Source organism: Oncorhynchus mykiss, chromosome 8 (assembly GCF_013265735.2).
Source record: "Oncorhynchus mykiss isolate Arlee chromosome 8, USDA_OmykA_1.1, whole genome shotgun sequence".
Classification (NCBI taxonomy): Eukaryota; Metazoa; Chordata; class Actinopteri; order Salmoniformes; family Salmonidae; genus Oncorhynchus; species Oncorhynchus mykiss.
In genome coordinates, this window is record NC_048572.1 from 44,717,682 (window position 1) to 44,740,107 (window position 22,426).

Consider the following 22,426-nt stretch of genomic DNA (forward strand, 5'->3'; position numbering starts at 1 on the left):
GCCCTTCAGATAAGGGTTAAGATCTAAGCACCTCTCGACTGGACACTTAGTAGGCTCGAGTGGAAATGAAGGGAAGTATCTTCAAAAGTGGGTATTGGGAACATTATGGTCAACCCTTAGAGTATCGAATGAGATGAATATGTTATCAACAAATAGGTCACAAAAAAATGCCAGAACTGGAATGCCGTGTCAATCTGTGACGCAGGGAAGAGATGATTAGATGTTAATGGAGAGAAGCCACTTGCTTGTTTATGGCTAAAGTGATATCGGAATTGGGACCAGATTTTAAGGGAGTTCTTAACAATAAAGTTCAAAACATGGGTGTCAAGGTTTATGGGCATTGGGGAGCACAGGAGTGAGACTGGAGAAGATGGAAGGTTTGACTGTAACTCCATGATGGGCCATCCGTGTTTTGAAATGTAGAAACCCCCAAAAACACATTTAGATACATTTTCTGACCAGTAGTAGTGTAAAAAGCTTGCCGGCTTAGGTCTCTCTAGATATTAATTAATTAATGTGACCTTCTAATGAAATGGGAAGAGATCTTGTGAAATCCTGCTTAGTGCTCTCCAGGAGTTTTCTGACGTTATGTTTAAGCAGAGCCTTAAATGAGCGTGTGATCTTTATCCCCAAATAAGTAAAGACCTGGTGCTCCACTTAAATGTGAAATTGGTATACCCAATTCCTTCTGCTAACTGATTAATGGGGAGGAGCACACCTTTTGTTAACTTATAACCAGAGAATGTCCCAAAACCTTGTAGCATGTCCAATAGAGAGGGTATACACTCCACAGGGTTAGATGTATAAAAGAAGACTGTCTGCATATAAGGACACCTTGTGAGTTATGTTGCCCCTTAATCCTCTCCTCCACCCGCAGGGCGATAGCAAGAGGTTCAATAGCCATATTAAAGGGGATAAATAGCAACCCTGCCTGACCCCCCTGTGGCAAGGGAAGTAGCTGGAGGTAACATCGTTGGTGCAAACAGAAGCCACTGGGGAAGAGTACAACATCTTAATCCAGGAAAGGAATGACAGACCAAACCAAATCTCTATAGTACTGTAAATAGATATACCCACTCAACCCGGTCAAGGAGAATGCTTTATAAAATTCCATAAGGAAGCCATCAGGCCCAGAGTAGCTTCATCATCACTTATTGTGGCATCAATGTTGGTTTGTTCATCTGAATTGAGACCGGGGATGTCCAGTTTGTCTAGAAATGCATGCATACGAGATGTGTCAGGAAGAGCTTCTGATGAGTAAAGAGTAGAGTAGAATTGCTTAAATTGATTGTTGATTTCTTTGGATTGGTAGAAGTTAAATCTCCTACAACACAGATTTCAGGTATTGTGCTGCTAGCAGCGGATTGTCGAAGCTGGTGAGATAACAACTTGCCAGCTTTCTCTTCGTGTTCATAGAATTGCCTCGACTTAAACAGAAGCTGCTCAGTTTGTTTGGTGGAAAGATTGTCAAATTCCGATTGGTGTAGCAGTCTCCATTTGTAGAGTTCAGGAGTCGTAGAAGAGATATACAGTGCCTTGCAAAGTATTCATCCCCTTTGCGTTTTTCCCATTTTCTTGCATTACAACCTGTAATTTAAATGGATTTAATTTGGATTTCATGTAATGGTCATACACAAAATAGTCAAAATTGGTGAACTGAAATAAAAGAAAATTGCTAGTTTCCAAAATAATTTAAATAAATGTACAACTGAAAAGTGGTGGGTGCATATGTATTCACCCCCTTTACTATTAAGCCACTAAATAAGATCAGGTGCAACCAACTACCTTCAGAAGTCACATAATTAGTTAACTTTTTATGGCTGCAGGGGTAGTATTGAGTAGCTTGGATGAAAAGGTGCCCATTGTAAACGGCCAGCTAATAGATGCATATTATTATTAGTATTGGTAGGAAAACACTCTAAAGTTTCCAAAACTGTCCGAATATTGTCTGAGTATAACAGAACTGATATTGCAGGCGAAACCCTGAGTAAAATCAAAACAGGAAGTGGCCTCTATTTTGAAATCTCCATGTTCCATAGCCTCCCTTTGCTGGATTTAAAGGGATATGAACCAGATTCCTTTACCTATCGCTTCCTCAAGGTGTCAACAGTCTTCAGACATAGTTTCAGGCTTTTATTTTAAAATGAGCCAGAACGATAACATTGCGTCAAGTGGTCACATGAGTTTGGATAGCTATTGCTTTTCCCTCTCCTACTGTTAAAGACATTTGCGGTTGATATATTATCTATTATCTATTTAAAAAACGTTTGACATGTTTCTGTGGACATTATGGAAACTATTTGAAATCTTCGTCTGCGTTGTCGTGACCGCTCTTTCCTGTGGATTTCTGAACATAACGCGACAAACAAACGGAGGTATTTGGATATAAAAATTTATTTATTTAAAAATAAAAATTATTTATTGAACAAAAGGAACATTTGTTGTGTAACTGGGAGTCTCGTGAGTGAAAACATCTGAAGATCATCAAAGGTAAACGATTAATTTGATTGCTTTTCTGATTTGTGACCAAGCTTCCTGATGCTAAGTGTACTTAATGTTTTGTCGTGCGATCGATAAACTTACACAAACGCTTGGATTGCGTTCGCCGTAAAGCATCATTTCAAAATCTGACACGACAGGTGGATTAACAAAAGGTTAAACTGTGTTTTCCTATATTGCACTTGTAGTAAAATGTATTTAATGTAGCGCTATGCTATTCAGCGGTTGATAATGACACTTATCCAGATGGGGGATTGCAGCCATAACAAGTTAAATAAAGTCCACCTGTGTGCAATATAAGTGTCACATGATCTGTCACATGATCTCAGTATATATACACCTGTTCTGAAAGTCCCCAGAGTCTGCCACACCAGTAAGCAAGGGGGACCACCAAGCAAGCGACACCATGAAGCTCTCCAAACAGGTTAGGGACAAGGTTGTGGAGAAGTACAGATCAGGGTTTGGTTATAAAAAAAAATCTGAAACCTTGAACATCCCACGGAGCACCATTAAATCCATTATTGAAAATGGAAAGAATATGGCACCACAACAAACCTGCCAAGAGAGGGCCGCCCACCAAAACCCACGGATCAGGCAAGGAGGGCATTAATCAAAGAGCCCAAATATAAACCTGAAGGAGCTGCAAAGCTCACAGCGGAGATTGGAGTAGGTCTGGAGACTGGCTAGGCCACTCCAGGACCTTGAGAAGCTTCTTACGGAGCCACTCCTTAGTTGCCCTGGCTGTGTGTTTCGGGTCGTTGTCATGCTGGAAAACCCAGCCACGACCCATCTTCAATGCTCTTACTGAGGGAATGAGGTTGTTGGCCAAGATCTCGCGATACATGGCCCCATCCATCCTCCCCTCAATACGGTGCAGTCGTCCTGTCCCCTTTGAAGAAAAGCATCCCCAAAGAATGATGTTTCCAACTCCATGCTTCACAGTTGGGATGGTGTTCTTGGGGTTGTACTCATCCTTCTTCTTTCTCCAAACACGGCGACTGGAGTTTAGACCAAAAAGCTATATTTTTGTCTCATCAGACCAGATGACCTTCTCCCATTCCTCCTCTGGATCATCCAGGTGATCATTGGCAAACTTAGGACGGGCCTGCACATGCGCTGGCTTGAGCAGGGGACCTTGCGTGCGCTGCAGGATTTTAATCCATGACGGCGTAGTGTGTTACTAATGGTTTTCTTTGAGACTGTGGTCCCAGCTCTCTTCAGGTCATTGACTAGGTCCTGCCGTGTAGTTCTGGGCTGATCCCTCACTTTCCTCATGATCATTGTTGCCCCACGAGGTGAGATCTTGCATGGAGCCCCAGACCGAGGGTGATTGACCGTTATCTTGAACTTCTTCCATTTTCTAATAATTGCACCAACAGTTGTTGCCTTCTCACCAAGCTGCTTGCCTATTTTTCCTGTAGGCCATCCCAGCCTTGTGCAGGTCTACAATTTCATACCTGAAGTCCTTACACAGCTTTCTGGTCTTGTCCATTGTGGAAAGGTTGGAGTCTGTTTGATTGAAGATGTGGACAGGTGTCTTTTATACAGATAACGAGTTCAAACAGGTGCAGTTAATACAGGTAATGAGTGGAGAACAGGAGGGCTTCTTAAAGAAAAACTAACAGGTCTGTGAGAGCCGGAATTCTTACTGGTTGGTAGGTGATCAAATACTTATGTCATGCAATAAAATGCAAATTAATTACTTAAAAATCATACAATGTGATGTTCTGGATTTTTGTTTTAGATTCCTTATCTATGATAAAAATTACAGACCTATGCTACATGCTTTGGAAGTAGGAAAACCTGCAAAATCGGCAGTGTTATGTTCCCCCCTCTCCCCCTGACCAAACCCATCCACTTGGGGGAAAAAAATATACAGTTGTAGTCAGAAGTTGACATACACCTTAGCCAAATACATTTAAATTCAGTTTTCCACAATTCCTGAATTTAATCCTTGTAAAATGCCCTGTCTTAAGTCAGTTAGGATCACCACTTTATTTTAAGAATGTGAAATGTCAGAATAATAGTCAGAATTATTTATTTCAGCTTTTATTTCTTTCATCACATTCCCAGTGGGTCAGAAGTTTACATAACCTCAGTATTTGGTCGCATTGCCTTTCAATTGTTTAACTTGGGTCAAACGTTTCGGGTAGCCTTCCACAAGCTTCCCACAATAAGTTGGGTGAATTTTGGCCTCTTCCGACTGACAGAGCTGGTGTAACTGAGTCAGGTTTGTTGGCCTCCTTGCTCTTACACGCTTTTTCAGTTCAGCCCACAAATGTTCTACGGGATTGAGGTCAGGGCTTTGTGATGGCCACTCCAATACCTTGACTTTATTGTCCTTAGGCCATTTTGCCACAACTTTGGAAGTATGCTTCGGGTCATTGTCCATTTTGAAGATCCATTTGCGACCAAGCTTTAACTTTAACTGATGTCTTGAGATGTTGCTTCAATATATTCACTTAATTTTCCTCCCTCATGAAGCCATCTATATTGTGAAGTTCACCAGTCCCCCCTGCAGCAAAGCACCCCCACAACATGATGCTTCCACCCCCGTGCTTGAAGGTTAGGATGGTGTTCTTCGGCTTGCAAGCATCCCCCCTTTTCCACGAAACATAACGATGATCATTATGGCCAAAAAGTTATATTTTTGTTTCATCAGACCAAATCAAATCAAATGTATTTATATAGCCCTTCGTACATCAGCTGATATCTCAAAGTGCTGTACAGAAAGCCAGCCTAAAACCCCAAACAGCAAGCAATGCAGGTGTAGAAGCACGGTGGTTAGGAAAAACTCCCTAGAAAGGCCAAAACCTAGGAAGAAACCTAGAGAGGAACCAGGCTATGTGGGGTGGCCAGTCCTCTTCTGGCTGTGCCGGGTGGAGATTATAACAGAACAACCCAGACAGGAAGATCACATCAGTGACTCAACCCACTCAAGTGACGTACCCCTCCTAGGGACGGTATGAAAGAGCCCCAGTAAGCCAGTGACTCAGCCCCTGTAATAGTGTTAGAGGCAGAGAATCCCAGTGGAAAGATGGGAACCGGCCAGGAAGAGACAGCAAGGGTGGTTCGTTGCTCCAGAGCAAGGTATGTACGGCGTGTAGGTATGTACGGCAGGACCAAATTAGAGAGATAGGTAGGAGCAAGCCCATTAAATGCTTTGTAGGTTAGCAGTAAAACCTTGAAATCTGCCCTTGCCTTGACAGGAAGCCAGTGTAGGGAGGCTAGCACTGGAGTAATATCATCACATTTTTTGGTTCTAGTCAGGATTCTAGCAGCCGTATTTAGCACTAACTGAAGTTTATTTAGTGCTTTATCCAGGTAGCCGGAAAGTAGAGCATTGCAGTGGTCTAACCTAGAAGTGACAAAAGCATGGATTCATTTTTCTGCATCATTTTTGGACAGAAAGTTTCTGATTTTTCAATGTTACGTAGATGGAAAAAAATCTGTCCTTGAAATGGTCTTCAAAAGAGAGATCAGGGTCCAGAGTAACGCCGAGGTCCTTCAGAGTTTTAATTGAGACGACTGTACAACCATTAAGATTAATTGTCAGAATCAACAGAAGATCTCTTTGTTTCTCAGGACCTAGAACAAGCATCTCTGTTTTGTCCGAGTTTAAAAGTAGAAATTTTGCAGCCATCCACTTCCTTATGTCTGAAACACATGCTTCGAGCGAGGGCAATTTTGGGGCTTCACCATGTTTCATTGAAATGTACAGCTGTGTGTCATCCGCATAGCAGTGAAAGTTAACATTATGTTTTCGAATGTCATCCCCAAGAGGTAAAATATATAGTGAAAACAATAGTGGTCCTAAAACGGAACCTTGAAGAACACCAACATTTACAGTTGATTTGTCAGAGGACAAACCATTCACAGAGACAAACTGATATCTTTCCGACAGATAAGATCTAAACCAGGCCAGAACTTGTCCGTGTAGACCTATTTGGGTTTCCAATCTCTCAAAGAATGTGGTGATCGATGGTATCAAAAGCAGCACTAAGGTCTAGGAGCACGAGGACAGATGCAGAGCCTCGGTCTGATGCCATTAAAAGGTCATTTACCACCTTCACAAGACCAGAGGACATTTCTCCAAAAAGTATGATATTTCTCCCCATGTGCAGTTGCAAACCTTAGCCTGGCTTTTTTATGGTGGTTTTGGAGCAGTGGCTTCTTCCTTGTTGAACAGCCTTTCAGGTTATGTCGCTATAGGACTTGTTTTACTGTGGATATAGATACATTTGTACCTGTTTCCTCCAGCACCTTCACAAGGTCCTTTGCTGTTGTTCTGGGATTGATTTGCCCTTTTTACATCCTTCTCCTGAAGGTAGTATAATTTAACCACTATGGGTCTGGGCAGCTCCCCATTCTTCGGTGCGGACTGTATGCTTCTTTGCGCACGATCAAGGGTGGGGGCATGATCAAGGCCTAGAATTTCCTGTGGAGTTTGGCTATGGACAGGGTTGGCCGGATTCCGCCTACGGTCTCGAGTCCCTCTCTCACGTCAAAATTTTTACCGTTCCGGCTGTCTGTTCTCGAGGTCCTCAACCTTGGTAGTGAGTTTGACGACATCTGATGACAGCCAGGTGACTTGCTCTTCCAGTGTCACCACTTTGTCAGAGTAATACTTGCCCCATCTTCCAGGCTAGTCAGACGGGTGTCATGTCTCGCCAAGTCTTCGTTAATGGAGTCAATCTTTATGTTGACCCCGGTTTTCGAGAATAACTATTTGTGCAGATAGGTCGTTGGTTAGTGACTCCACCTTAGCCAGCACAGTCTGTTCAGATTTAATGATAGCCGCCATTACCATGTCTAGGTCGGGGGGGATCAGAGTCCGTGTCAGGTGAGCCCAAGGCTTCAGCAGAGGCCTGCTCCTTTGTGGCTCGCGGCCGTTGTCGTCTCGACATTTTACGATTAAAAGGCCAAAAATGTCAGATTAGTAAATTGGGTTCGATTTCATATGAAATGTTACAAAATGAACACGGTGGGGGAGGTGTTGGTCAAGTATTAATAGTAAATTGTTTGCCCTGGATTGGAGCCCTGAGAAAACGCGTCTTCACATGTTGCTGCTCACCAGCATTCTCTTGAGAGTTAAAAAGGTTGGCATTGGATTGTGAGGCATTCTAGGTTGGGTGAACAAAAGGACTTGAGTTCCTGTAAGTTATCACAATCAAACCATGAGTAATTAATCATGAAACATACACCACTGCCTTACACTACCAAACATTAGTGAGTAATATACTCGGAAGCGGTGGATGGTGTGCACGCCTCCTGAGTCGGACTAGAAGTCCACTCCGAATACCTGTTCTCCGGATCCAATTCAGGACATTGGTATTTCTGGTTGAGTTACCGCCAATTTGTATCCAAAAGTTATTTCTGTCTGTATGTAACAACGGCAAAATATTCTGGGCTAATAATATTAGAAATAATTCTTCAAGGTTGCTTAAGATCTAGAAGCAGAGCTGCCATGTCTGTCTGAAGGGCATGTATGTGGTAGGCCTATCTGGCTTACAATGCATTCGGAAAGTATTCAGACCAATTCACTTTTTCCACATTTTGTTACACTCTACAGCCTTATTTAAACATGCATTAAATGATTTTGTTTCCTCAATCTACACACAATATCCCATAATGACAAAGCAAAAACAACTTTTCAGAAATGTTAGCAAAAAATAAAAGAGTAAAACAATCAAATATATTTTTTACATAAGTATTCAGACCCTTGCAAAAAGGGGGATGAAAGATCCCAGAAATGTTCCCAAGAGCTTATTTCTCTCAAATTTTCGGCACAAATTTGTTTACATTCCTGTTAGTGAGTGTTTCTCCCTTGTCAAGCTAATCCATCCACCTGGTAGTCTTGGCATATCAAGAAGCTGATTAAACAGCATGATCATTACACAGGTGCAACTTGTGTTAGAGACCACTCTAAAATGTGCAGTTTTGTCACAGAACATCATGCCACAGATGTCTCAAGTTTTGAGGGAGTGTGCAATTGGCATGCTGACTGCAGGAATATCCTCCAGAGCTCTTCCCGGAGAATTTCATGTTCTCTTTTGTACCATAAGCCACCTCCAATGTCGTTTTTGGCAGTACCTAAAACCGGCCTCGTAACCACAGACCACACCAGCCCAGGACCTCCACATCTGGCTTCTTCACCTGTGAGCTCGTCTGAGACCAGCCACCCAGACAGCTGATGAAACTGTGGGTTTTGCACTACCTGATAATTTCTGCATAGACCATCTCAGTGAAGCTCATCTGCATGCTCGTCCTCACCAGGGTCTTTACCTAACTGCAGTTTGGCATCGTAACTGACTTCAGTGGACGAAAGCTCACCTTCGATGGCCACTGGCACACTGGAGAAATGTGCTCTTCATGGATAAATCCCGGTTTCAACTGTACCGGGCAGATGGCAGACCTTGGTGGTGGGGGATTATGGTATGTTTTATTTGAACTTTTATTTAACTAGGCAAGTCAGTTAAGAACAAATTCTTATTTACAATGACGGCCTACCCCGGCCAAACCCGGACATTGCTGTGCCAATTGTGTGCCGCCTTATGGGACTCCCAATCACGTCTGGATGTGATACAGCCTGGAATCAAATCAGGATCTGTAGTGACACCTCTTGCACTGAGATGCAGTGCCTTAGACCACTGCAGGCATAAGCTATGGGCAACAAACACAATTATATTTTATAAATGGCAAATAGAGTGCACAGAGATACTGTGACGAGATCCTGAGGCCCAATGACGTGCCATTCATCCGCCGCCATTGCCTCATGTTTCAGCTTGATAATGCACGGCCCCATGTCTCAAGGATCTGTACACAATTCCTGGAAGCTGAAAATGCCCCAGTTCTTCCATGGCCTGCATAATCACCAGAAATGTCCCTCAATGAGCTTGTTTCGGGTGCTCTGGATCGATGTGTACAACAGCGTGTTCCAGTTTCCGGCAATATCCAGCAACTTTGCGAAGCCATTGAAGAGTGGGACAGCGCTCCACAGGCCACAATCAACAGCCTGATCAACTATGTGAAGGGAATGTGTCGCACTGCATTAGCCAAATGGTGGCCACATCAGATACTGACTGGTTTTCTGAACCATGCCCTTACCTGGCTTTAAAGGTATATGTGCCTAATGAATGTATTTCATTTGACTGATTTGAACTGTAACTCTGTAAAATCTTTTAAAATGTTTATATTTTTCTTCAGTGTAGCATGGCATTCTATTTGTCTATTTGCAAATTTCTAAGGATTTGGCTGTCTAACCAGACACTGACATTCACAGCTCTCTGGGTGAGGTTCTGACTTCAAGTCTCCAGTGGTTGTTGAAGTCCCTTCCATCTATGTAATGTATTACAGGTTATGGACACGTGAAGTCAGGTGGCAGGAGGGGTGGAGTGCATGACAATCCATCCTGGATATGACAGAGTTTGCCTCAACCCATGGGTCCAGCAGGCAGATGTGTAACTACAGGCAGATGTGAGATGCATGAGGATGGCACTATTCTCATACCACACTGTAGTATGACCAATTCAAAGCTTCCTCCAGGAGGAAGCTTTGCATCGGTGAGTAGCCTACAGAGTAATCTAATACTAGTGCAATTGTTGAATTTGAACAAAGTGTTTTGATAACTTTCAAGTGTAACAATTCCATGTAAAATAAACCATTCTTTACATTGTGCTAATAATAAAATAATAATACATGTATTTTATATCACCATTTTCATTACAAGTAGGACCTCAAAGTCCCTTTTAAAAACAAAATAAACATAAAATGATTTAACAAAACAAATGTAGGTATCTGGCAGTTCTTGGGCGAAGGTCTTCCACAGCTTTAGATGCTAGGTAGTATCATGAGAGGTGGGAGCATTGATGATACAGCCACAGAGAGAAGTAGAGACATCTGACACACAGGCCCTGGATAACAATGTGTACACTTTAATCTTCTTTTGTCATTCACAGCCGTTACATATACTGTCCTTATCAGCATTTTGTTGAGTGGTGCTGGAACTACCTTGCCAAACATGTCAGTCATCATACCTGCCTGTACAACCTGGTCTCAGTGCATTTCACATTAATATGTGGATGGCCAACAACCATTCCGTATGATGTTACGAATTACATGTTAGGAATTAGCAAACATACAATATTTTACAAATTTGCAAAACGTACACAGATTTAATGGATTTTCTAATATAATATGTTACGAATTTGCAAAGAGTATGATACGAATTCTAGCTAGGTGGCTAACATTAGCTAGCTCGCTAACGTTAGCGAGGGTTAGAGGTTAAGTTTAGGAATTAGGTTAAAGCATTAAGGTTAGGGGAAGGATTTGCTAAAAGGTTTAAGGTTAGGGTTAGCTAACATGCTAAGTAGATACAAAGTAGCTAAAAAAAGTAAGCAGTTGAAAAGTTGCAAAAGTTGTCCTTGATGACATTTTAACTTGCAACCTTTGGGTTGCTATACATTTGTGTTAAACGACCACCAATCCACCCTGGCCAACCAACCTTTTTTCATTTTTTGTAACTATTTCAAGCAGTAAAATGAGATAATAATACACCTTATGGAACAGCGGGGACTGTGAAGCAACACGAACATTGGCACAGACACATGCCCACACACATGGATTTTGTGTTGTAGACATGTGGTAGTAGAGTAGGGGCCTTGGGGCACACACTTAATGTGTTGTGAATGTATTTTATTGTTTTTAAAATTGTATAACTGCTTTTATTTAGCTGGATCCCAGGAAGAATAGCTGCTGCCTTGGCAGGAACTAATGGAGATCCATAATAAATAGAAATAGAAATCTGTGTTACCTAACCACACCAAACGTAACATATACTAAATGGAGTGTCTTGGTTTTACGTACAGAATAGAACATTAGGCTATATTCAGAATACAACACTATCAACAAGGCAGGACCTACAGGCTCTAGTTTTGTCACACGTGGACTAATAACGTAAAATGAGCAAGAAAAAGACCATTCTTCAACATGGGGTGAGACATTGTTAGTAATTTGTAAATAAAGCCAGTTTGTTTTTTAGAATTATTTATTTCTGTTTTTAGAGGAAGAGAAACCAAAAACCTACAGTCATCTCATGGGTCTCCCAGTCGAGGTCAGCACAGGTATTGAACTGGCATCTGTAGCAACACAGCTTGTACTGATATGTAGTGTCTAAGACCATTGCACCACTCAGGGGCTGTATAATGTGACCGGTCGGGAGTGGGCTACACTACTACAGTAAGAGCAAAATAACCCTATCAAAATAAAATAGTAAAAACCTCAGTGTAACAACAGTTTTAGTAAGTAATACTGAAGTTGTGCACAATTATCAGTTTATATGTAGGTTTATGTCGCCCATTCATTGTCAGTTAGAGACACAGTAGGACCCAAAAGCATAATCAGTGCTCTAACTCCCCCTTGCGCTGGTCTGGAGCAATGAAATGGTGACGTAGGGTACCGTACTAAACCACAAATGACATCTAAGTCCCGTGGTGTAAGCTTGCAAATTTTAAAGGAGGAACCACTGTAGCTAGCCAACTACAGCTAAGTTACAGTCACGTCACACAACAGTAGCTGCATTTGCATTTGTTTAAGCTGTTTTCCAGTGACATTTATTTGAAACATCCATAACAATGAGCTAATTTCACCTGGCATAGAAAATGTGTTCTCTCATCAGGACACTGTTGTTCAGAGGAGCTAGCCAACAACACAGCTAACACAATCACTTTAAACTGAAGTTGGAAAGCCTGACAAGGTTCAACACATCTCTGCTGTTGAAAACTAAATGTTCCCCCTGCTTTTTTTTTATACTGGAGATCAAGTTTATAAATTGCCTGGATGACAGTAGATTGCGCAGTCTGATGGAACAGAGTAAATAGGAATTTTATCATCATAGATTTAGCCGGTGGTAACTTGTGGAATAGACACCGGCTGGAATGCGGTTTTAATGAAATCAGCATTCAAGATTAGAACCACCCGTTGTATATGTAGTAACAGTGACTGGTATAATTCACCTCTGTGTCTCAGTGTAACGTCTGCTTCCAACTCACACTCTCAAACATGTAGATCCCCTGAACGCAGTTCACTATCCAGCCCACTTTCCAGCTTACACTCTCAAAAACATAGATCCCCTGAACGCAGCTCACTCTCCAGATCCCAATCACCTGTTTTCTGATCACCTGTTCACACACCTATATGTCATCATCACACACTATTTAGTTCAGTTCTTTGCACCCCATCACTGTGAGGTATTGTTTGTTATGTGACACACTTCTAGTCGGAGCGGTGGTTGTCCCGTAATGTTTTTAATGTAAAATGTTTTTTTTTGTACTGTATGTGTGTTTATAGTTTTGTTTAATGTTGTGTTAGTGTATGTAAGTTGTTTTGTCTGAAACGTTGTTCCCCCTGCTGCTATTGGACCAGGTCTGTCTTGGTAAAGAGATATTATCTCAATGAGAAAAACCTGTATAAATAAAGGTAACATTTTTTTAAATGTAATCCTCCCTTGTATGATTGTTTTGGCCTGCCTCACTAACAGCCTATTCCCTGCCTGTACTTTAGCCTATTGGATTTCCTGTTATCAACCTATTGCCTGATCTCCCGGATGACGTTACTAGCCTTTTCTCTGTCTGTACTGTTGTTTTTCTGGACCCCCTGTGTATATGACCTTCTGCCTGCCCCTGGACCCAGCTACCCTGTGGTCCTTTACCAACAAACACCTGCTGCACCCTGCGCTTGAAACCAGCTCTCTGTCTCCCCTCGTGTTCATTAAACTCTGAAGAGTTTCCTGAACCATGTCTGCAGCATGGATGCCGCTGTGTTCTAGTAAAGGAGGTCCGACCTGATTCCCAATGTTAAAATATGGTTCTGGAGGGGGGTTTTAAAATGTTCACCGCCAGGGAAAATATTTTTCCCTTGCCGAGTTTAAAATAGCCAAGTAAATGGTATACATTAATGTTGTGTGCTGTTAATGCTAAAATAATGCTTTGAATTTAAAAACCGGATCAGTATATCGAAACTTTATATTATTATTGTTTGTATTTCAAATTGATGTTTGGCATTCTCTTAGAACAGATAATTGAACTGGCCACTCCCCTTATAGTCTCGCTGTGACGTCCGTTCCTGTCAGCTGATTTGTGGTTTATGTATGTTCTCTTCGTGCACTTTAGACCACAGGTCTTTTTTAAGTTGAGTCTTTATTGGTCAGTCTGTTTTTTCATTACAGTTAATTATCAATTTTGTCTATTTTAAAGCACTTTGATTTATTTTTTTGTCATAATTAGCATTTAGCAAATTTGAGGAATAGGTTCAATTGTAAATGTCCCAGCCTGGTAAATGGTTGAGTGTACCCCAGGTGACCTCAGTCACACAATTGTCCTCAATTAACAGTGTGTAAAACAAGTACCATACCAAACTCAGCACCATAACACTCCTGGCCACACTACAATACATTATTTGGATTCACAATAGGCCTACAGTAACATCAAATTGACAAAACCCCACACGATACAGTGTAAATCACAAGGAAAACAAATGAAATACCCTATGGTAAAAGTTGTCAGTCAGTTTAGTCTGTCACTAAAACTCCAGTTGAGAAAAACAGCAGAGAACAACGGAGACTTGGCTTTTAATTGTAATCCTATGAATTGTTATTGGATCCGGTCATAGCATGCCATGTCCGGAGTAACTTTTTGGGGCTGTAGCATCATGTTCAAGGGTCCTCGGAGGGGACGACTCAGTTTGAGCTCTCCAGTGGACTCTTGCACGGCAAGAACTCAGAACTCGTGAAGGTGCTTGTCCCAGTGTTTGTGCTGGGTCCCTACAACCATCGTCTTCAAGGTTCGATGTACCCTCTCTTTGAGGTTGGTCTGTGAGTGATAGTCCGTGGTCAACTTCTGTTTCAGGAATTGGAAACCTTGGTCAGACAGGATGTAATTAGGCACTCCCCAGTGTGTCAGGATCTCTTTCGTGAGGATGTTAGAGATTGTCCTCGCTGTGGCCCGGCGAAGGACAAATAGCTCCACAACAAAAACAAAAACAAGCATGTACACATTCTGATTCGAGCTTCTAGGAATTGGACCCATCAAATATACTCCTTAACATTTACAAAGGTAGGGTAAACACTGTTTGCTGCAACTTGCCGGCAGACTTCTGTTTTGTACATTTGACAAACCTGACAGTTTCGGGTGTGTGACTTTACATCCAGGCTCTGATTTGGACAGTACAGTAGTGTTTGCAACCACTTGTAGGTTTTGAACTTGCCGGAATGACCAGCTAACGGGTCTTCATGGAAATGATGCAGCATGTTCTACATCTTCCAGGATGATCTGGTACAGAGCCTGTACTTCTGGATCATCCTTTTGGGCCTTCCACATGGCCTCATCAGAGATGGGGAAGGCAGTTTTGGGTGAGCTCTGTCAATCTGGACACCACTGAAGTACATTAAATCTATTCCCAACATGACAGGAAAAGCAAGGGTCTTGGAAGGCAGAATAACAGAAGGAATCCTATAGGAGTGGTTAAACAGGCGGCACTCAACTTCACTCCATCCGTGTGGTCATTTAGCCTCATTATCAGCCAGATACAATGGACCTTCTGTCCAAGGCTTCATGTTGTCTTGTGGACCGTTCTCACCTCCTTCCATAGCTTCTCATTGATGACCCGGTGTCCATGATGGCTCTTCCTGTCCAAGGGCATATGGTCAGGGGTAACACCAACTGGTGTGGTACTCCCACATTAATAAACAATTTAGTAGTCATTAGTAAAGTATTTTTGCAGTACCTAATCAAATACTTTTTTTTCTTATTGTGACCAGTGTAATTTTAACCTTTGTTTAACTAGGCAAGGTAGTTAAGAACAAATTCTTAATTTACTACCCCAGCCAAACCTTCCCCTAACCTATGACTCCCGATCACAGCCGGTTGTGATACAGCCCAGGATCAAATCAGGGTCTGTAGTGATGCCTCTAGCATTTAAATGCAATGCCTAAGACTGCTGCGCCAGTCGGGAGCCCGTACGCACATATGCTGCAGCAATGGTGCCTTCTTCAGTGTTGGAAGTAAATGCTCATATGCTCCAACAAATACCTTTATTGGTTAAAAACATTTTGATCGCACGTAGATCAACATCAGAAGCCTGTATTGTCGACCAACAATGAGTGTGTACTTCATCATTACATGGATTTTTATAACCCATGAAAAGTGATGTGTGTTACAACTAATAAGCCTGTTGAGCCATGTTCAATGTTCTTCTCTATGTCTCCCTCAGGTGGTGGCCCAGGCAGTGTTGTTCATGTGTATGAACACGGCTGGGATCTTTATCAGCTACCTGTCGGACCGTGCCCAGCGCCAGGCCTTCCTGGAGACCAGGAGGTGCATCGAGGCCAGGCTCCGTCTGGAGACAGAGAACCAGAGACAGGTAAAACCATTGGTCTTGGTTCACCGAAAGGATTATGTATGTAACAAGTGACTGAAAGAAAACAGTCACTGTAAGACATACAACCATACAGTCTTAGAAGAAAAGGCGCTATCTAGAACCTTAAAAGGTTCTTCGGCTGTCCCCATAGGAGAACCTTTTGAAGAAACCTTTTGGGTTAACCTATCTCCAGGAGTGAGAAGTATACTTCTTTTGTCTATCTGTTGTCGTCTAGTACTGTCTTTCTGCTAGCTAGGGAAATCTACTTTACGTGCTGACTTAGTCCCACCCTTGAGCTCCATTCAACCTCTCCCATCTATCTCTCAACATCATCCATTTTGGATTTGTATTTGCCATATATCTTTCAACGGTGCTGTGATGCTTCACAAACAAATTGAATCGTTCTATTCTCATAGCTTTTACAGATTGTAAATAAAAAATACTTTTTTTGCTGAAACAATTATTATATTATTGATTGATTGACTATAGCTTTTCAAATCACCCAGTATTGCTGTCTGCAGCGTTAGTTCTAGGCAAATGTTGCAATTCTTCAGCCATTCCTGGACCTGGTGCACAATCTCTAATATTAAGGAAGTCTTGAGGTTCTGATCGCCTGAGTTGGAATACCTCATGATAAGATGTAGAACACGCTATTTACCAAGAGAGTTTCGTAGCTGTCTATTTACCACCACAAACCGATGCTTGCACTACAACCATGCTCAACGAGCTGTATAGGGCCATAAGCAAACAAGAAAATGCTCACTTCTAGTGACTTTAATGCAGGAAAACTTTTTTTTTACCTCATTTCTACCAGCATGTCACTTGTGCAACTAGAGACAAAAAATCTCTAGATAACCTTTACTCCACACAGAGATGCATACAAAGCTCGACTCCATTTGGCAAATCTGACCATTACTCTATCCTCCTGATGCCTGCTTACAAGCAAAAACTTAAACAGGAAGTATCAGTGACGCATATATCAGTACATTCACACACTGTCTGTTTTTCTTAGAGGCAACAGAATAGTAGTCTTAGAACTCTCATGTGACTGAGATTTAACGCTGACAGTCGATTTACGATGGCTTGGTGATAAGACAACATTCCATTCCATGATTAGTGTCTGTGTGCCTGTCTGTCAGTGCAAGGGAGACCAAATCTCCAGTTTATTTATCCTATATGGCAGATGAATACTGGACTCCATCATTCTGAGGGAAGGGCTTAGTATCCTATGTTGCATTAGTATTTTTGTATAAACAAGAAGTAATTGAACTAGAGACATATATTTGGCTTCATATAAATGTTGATGTCTGTTGCATGAGAACACAATGTACCTTTGTATAATTTCAAGTATCTGTTGTTCATCACAAGGACCCAGGAATACTATAAAGAGTTCTGTTTTATTTGGGCTTTAACTCCACACCATTGGTTGACCGTTAACACTCCATTACTGCAGGAATGAATAAAGTTACATTGTTTTGAAGAAATGTCAAAGTCTCTCCTTTGATTAGAATAATTACAACGACATAAGCTTCCCAGTAAAGCATTAAAAACAATCAAGCAACCCAGAAAAGTGCTAAAAATAGCCCATATTAACATATGTAGCCTAAGAAATAAGGTTCATGAAGTCAATAACTTGCTTGCAGCAGACATTCATATTCTGACTATCTCTGAAACTCACTCAGATAATAGTTTCGATGATACAGTGGTAGCAATACATGGTTATAACATCTAACGAAAAGACAGAAATGCCAACAAGGGCGGTGTTGCAGTCTATATTCAGAACCACATTCCTGTAAAGCTGAGAGAGGATCTCATGTTAAATACTGTTGAAGTAATATTCAAGCTCATTCTTGTGGGATACTGCTATAGACTACCAAGTGCTAACAGTCAGTATCTGTGAAATGCTTGATAATGTACAGTATGTGATATCAACAGAGAAGTATATTTTCTGGGTGATTTTAAATATTGACTGGCTTTCATAAAGCTGCTCACTCAAGAAAAAAATTAAAACTGTAACCAGTGCCTGCAACCTGTTTCAGGTTATCAGTCAACCTACCAGGGTAGTTGGAGGAATTAAATCCACATGTATTGATCACATCTTTACTGATGTTGCAGAAATGTGCTTTTAAGCAGTGGTCACAATATAGTAGTAGGATTGCACATTTTGGGGACTATTCAGAGGTGGAAACTTTATGTGGGAATTAACGGAAATATATGCAATATATTGGATATATATATCATATGGAGAAAGAAACATAAACCTTTTACCTTATCATAAGTCGACATCATTTCAAAGATGAACTCCTTCCAATAGAAAAAAATTAATATTTTAGTTACGAATTGAACTTTAATTAAATGAGTTGACTCTTCACATGGGATGATTTCATTGAACAACAAAAGAAAGGGATAATGAATGATCCCCAATGATCCATCGCATCCCCCAAAAATGTTTTCAACATACATCTGTAAAATGATACTAAAGCTTTGGTTGTCTTCCTCTCAGCCTTTCATGTCTTCTCCCTAGACCTCCTCAATGTCCACCTCTTGAACATCAGACTCTGAAGCCTCATCTTCAATGTCACTTTCCAGCCTTGTTGAGGATGGCTCGTTGTCAGGCTCAAAAAGCCTCAAATTTGCCTGAATGGCTACCCATTTTTCAACCCTTGTATTGGTCAGCCTGTTGCGTGCTTTGGTGTGTGTGTTCCCAAGCAAGGACCAGTTGCACTCTGACGTGGCTGATGTTGGTGGGATTTGGAGGCAACAGGGGAAAGAGCCTCAGATCCACAAAGTCCCTTCCACCAGGTGGCTGATGAGCTATGTTGGCACAACTTCCATATTGCATCTCCATCCCAAAGCCCTTGCTTGGAAGTGTTTTTCGCCAGACTGCCAAGAACCTTGCCCTCATCCAGGTTAAGGTGGCGAGACATGATAGCGATGACACCTTAGGCCTTGTTGATCTCTGCCACAGACAGGATGCTCTTGCCAGCATACTTGGGGTCCAACATATGGGCTTCAGGCAGAAGTCGTCATGCTTTTTTGATGTATTTCAGGACTGCAGTTTCATCTGCTTGGAGCAACAGTGAAGTGGGCAGGGCAGTACGGATTTCTTCTTTCACATCTGCAAGCAGTTTGAACATCGGACAGGATGGCATTGTCTCCCTCAATCCGTGCAATGGCTACTGCTATAGGTTTCAGGCTGCTTACCAATCTCTCACCAAATACATAATGCAGGAGGATCCTCTTGATGGGGCTGTCCATATCGGCAGACTGTGATATGGCCAGAGACACCTTCCCCTCCAGGAGAATGTCAAACATGATGGACAGCTTCAATTTGGTGCTCTTATTCTTCTCACTTTGCTTGGTAAGGTAGACTGCTGCTATAACTTGATTACCCTTGGCTTTCATGTAGAGTGTATGCATTGTTTTCAGTGCCATGATGTCCTTGAGGAGCAGATTAAATGCAAGAGAAGCACAGCCAATGGGTGTGATGTGAGGGTAGGACTCCTCCACTTTAGACCAAGCAGCCTTCATGTTCGCTGCATTGTCACCAGTGCAAATACCTTCTGTGGTCCAAGGTCATTGACTGCCTTCAGCTCATCTGCAATGTAGAGACTGGTGTGTCTGTTGTCCCTTGTGTCTGTGCTCCTGTAGAATACTGGTTGAGGGATGGAGATGATGTAGTTAATTATTCCTTTCCGACAAACATTCGATCACCCATCAGAGATGATTGCAATACAGTCTGCTTTCTCTATGATTTTCTTGACCTTCACTTGAACTCTGTTAAACTCTGCACTCAGCAAATGTGTAGATAAGGCATGTCTGGTTGGAGGGCTGTATGCTGGGGGCGAAGAACATTCAGAAATATTTTCCAATACACATTTCCTGTGAGCATCAGATGAGAACCAGTTTCATACACAGATCGAGCATGACATTCATCAGCATTTCTCTGTCTACGTTCCTCCATTGAGTCATAAATCATCTGATTCCAGGAGGACCATGAGCTGTTGCTATCAATAAAGTGTCTGATTCTTCATTTTCACCTCAAATAGAAGTAGAGGGACTTTTGTCAGAGGTTGCTTGTTGTGAGCGCTGAGGGAACTTTATGCACTTGGCCAGATGATTATGCATCTTTGTTGCATTCTTCACATATCATTTGGCACAGTATTTGCAAATGTACACAGCTTTTAGTTATACATTAGCTGCAGTGAAATGTCTCCACACATCAGATACTGCCCATGGCATTTTCCTGTAAAGATTAGAAAAAAATCTGTAAAAAATAAACAAATACAATTCCATGTACAGATAAATAGTTAACCTTTCTGATCTCCCCATCCCGGATCCGGGATCGTGAATACAGACTCAAGCTCATTACCATAACGCAACGTTAACTATTCATGAAAATGGCAAATGAAATGAAATAAATATGCCATCTCTCAAGCTTAGCCTTTTGTAAACAACACTGTCATCTCAGATTTTCAAAATATGCTTCTCAACCATAGGAAAACAATCATTTGTGTAAAAGTAGCTAGCTAGCGTAGCATTTAGCGTTAGCATTAGCGTTAGCATCCAGCACGCAACATTTCAACAAAAACATAAAAGCCTTCAAATAAAATCATTTACCTTTGAAGAACTTCTGATGTTTTCAATGAGGAGACTCTCAGTTAGATAGCAGATGCTCAGTTCTTCCAAAAATATTCTTTGTGTATTAGAAATAGCTCCGTTTTGTACATCACATTTGGCTACCAAAACAACCCGAAAATTCAGTCCTCAAAACGCAAACTTTTTTCCAAATTAACTCCATAATATCGACTGAAAACATGGCAAACGTTGTTTAGAATCAATCCTCAAGGTGTTTTTCACATATCTCTTCGATGATATATCGTTCGTGGAAGTGTGCTTTCTCTCCTGAATCCCAGGAGAAAATGCCTGCATCTGAAGATTACGCACAAATTTAGACAAAGGACACCGGGCGGACCCCTGGAAAATGTAGTCTCTTATGGCCAATCTTCCAATGGTATGCCTACAAATACGTCACAATGCTGCCGACATCTTGGGGAAACGGCAGAAGGTCTAAGCTTATTCCTGTCGCATTCACAGCCATATAAGGAGACATTAGAAAACAGAGCTTCAGAAATTCTGCTCATTTCCTGTTTGACGTATCATCTTGGTTTCGCCTGTAGAATGAGTTCTGGGGCACTTACAGACAAAATCTTTGCAGATTCTGAAACTTCAGAGTGTTTTCTTTCCAAAACTGTCAAGAATATGCATAGTCAAGCATCTTTTCGTGACAAAATATCGCGCTTAAAACGGGAACGTTTTTTATCCAAAAATGAAATAGCGCCCCTAGAGATGCAACTGACGGGTTAGGGTTCCCTTTTGGGAACGACCCCTCCCACGTTCAGCTGGAACGTGGCGCATGGAACGCAAAAATATTCTTAGAAATATTTAACCTCCACACATTAACAAGTCCAATACCTCAAATGAAAGATAAACACCTTGTTCATCTACCCAGCATGTCAGATTTTTTTTATGTTTTAAGGCGAAAACACACCACATATTTATATTAGACCACCACCGAAACGAAGACAAGAGGCAGCCATTTTGTCCCAGAAAATATGAAATTATAAAAGCAGGATTAAAAAATAAATCATTCACTAACCTTTTGAAAATCTTCATCAGATGACAGTAATAGGACATGTTACACAGTACATTTTTTTTTTCAATAATATGCCATTTATATCCGTTAATGTCCATTTACATTGAATTCATGTTCAGAAAATACTCAAAAATGTCAGCAGAAAATATAGGTAGCGCCGCAAGATAACGTAAATAGACATCATAAACTTTGACTAAATATACAGGTTCTACATATAGTTAGAAAGATACACTGCTTCTTAATGCAATCGCTTTGTTACATTTCTTTTTAACCAGTTAGAGCTCTAGGGGCGCTATTTCATTTTTGGATAAAAAACGTTCCCGTTTTAAGCGCGATATTTTGTCACGAAAAGATGCTCGACTATGCATATTCTTGACAGTTTTGGAAAGAAAACACTCTGAAGTTTCAGAATCTGCAAAGATTTTGTCTGTAAGTGCCCCAGAACTCATTCTACAGGCGAAACCAAGATGATGCATCACCCAGGAATTAGCAGAATTTCTGAAGCTCTGTTTTCCATTCTCTCCTTATATGGCTGTGATTGCGCAACGAATGAGCCTACACTTTCTGTCGTTCGCCCAAGGTCTTAGCAGCATTGTGACGTATTTGTAGGCATATCATTGGAAGATTGGCCATAAGAGACTACATTTTCCAGAGGTCCGCCCGGTGTCCTTTGTCTAAATTTGTGCGTAATCTTCAGGTGCGGGCATTTTCTCCTGGGATTCAGGAGAGAAAGCACACTTCCACGAACGATATATCATCGAAGAGATATGTGAAAAACACCTTGAGGATTGATTCTAAACAACGTTTGCCATGTTTTCAGTCGATATTATGGAGTTAATTTGGAAAAAAGTTTGCGTT

The 22,426-nt window shown here is 41.4% G+C and overlaps 1 protein-coding gene across 2 annotated transcripts in view; it reads left to right on the forward strand.

Annotated features, from left to right (window-relative positions):
* The window catches only part of adcy8 (adenylate cyclase 8 (brain)), a 285,380-nt gene that overhangs the window by 101,340 nt on the left and 161,614 nt on the right, over positions 1 to 22,426 (forward strand). For both annotated transcript variants that reach the window (XM_021612605.2, XM_021612604.2), the window contains exon 2: positions 15,766 to 15,915. In XM_021612605.2, coding sequence (XP_021468280.2) covers positions 15,766 to 15,915 — 150 coding nt within the window. The remainder of the gene's footprint in view (positions 1 to 15,765; positions 15,916 to 22,426) is intronic.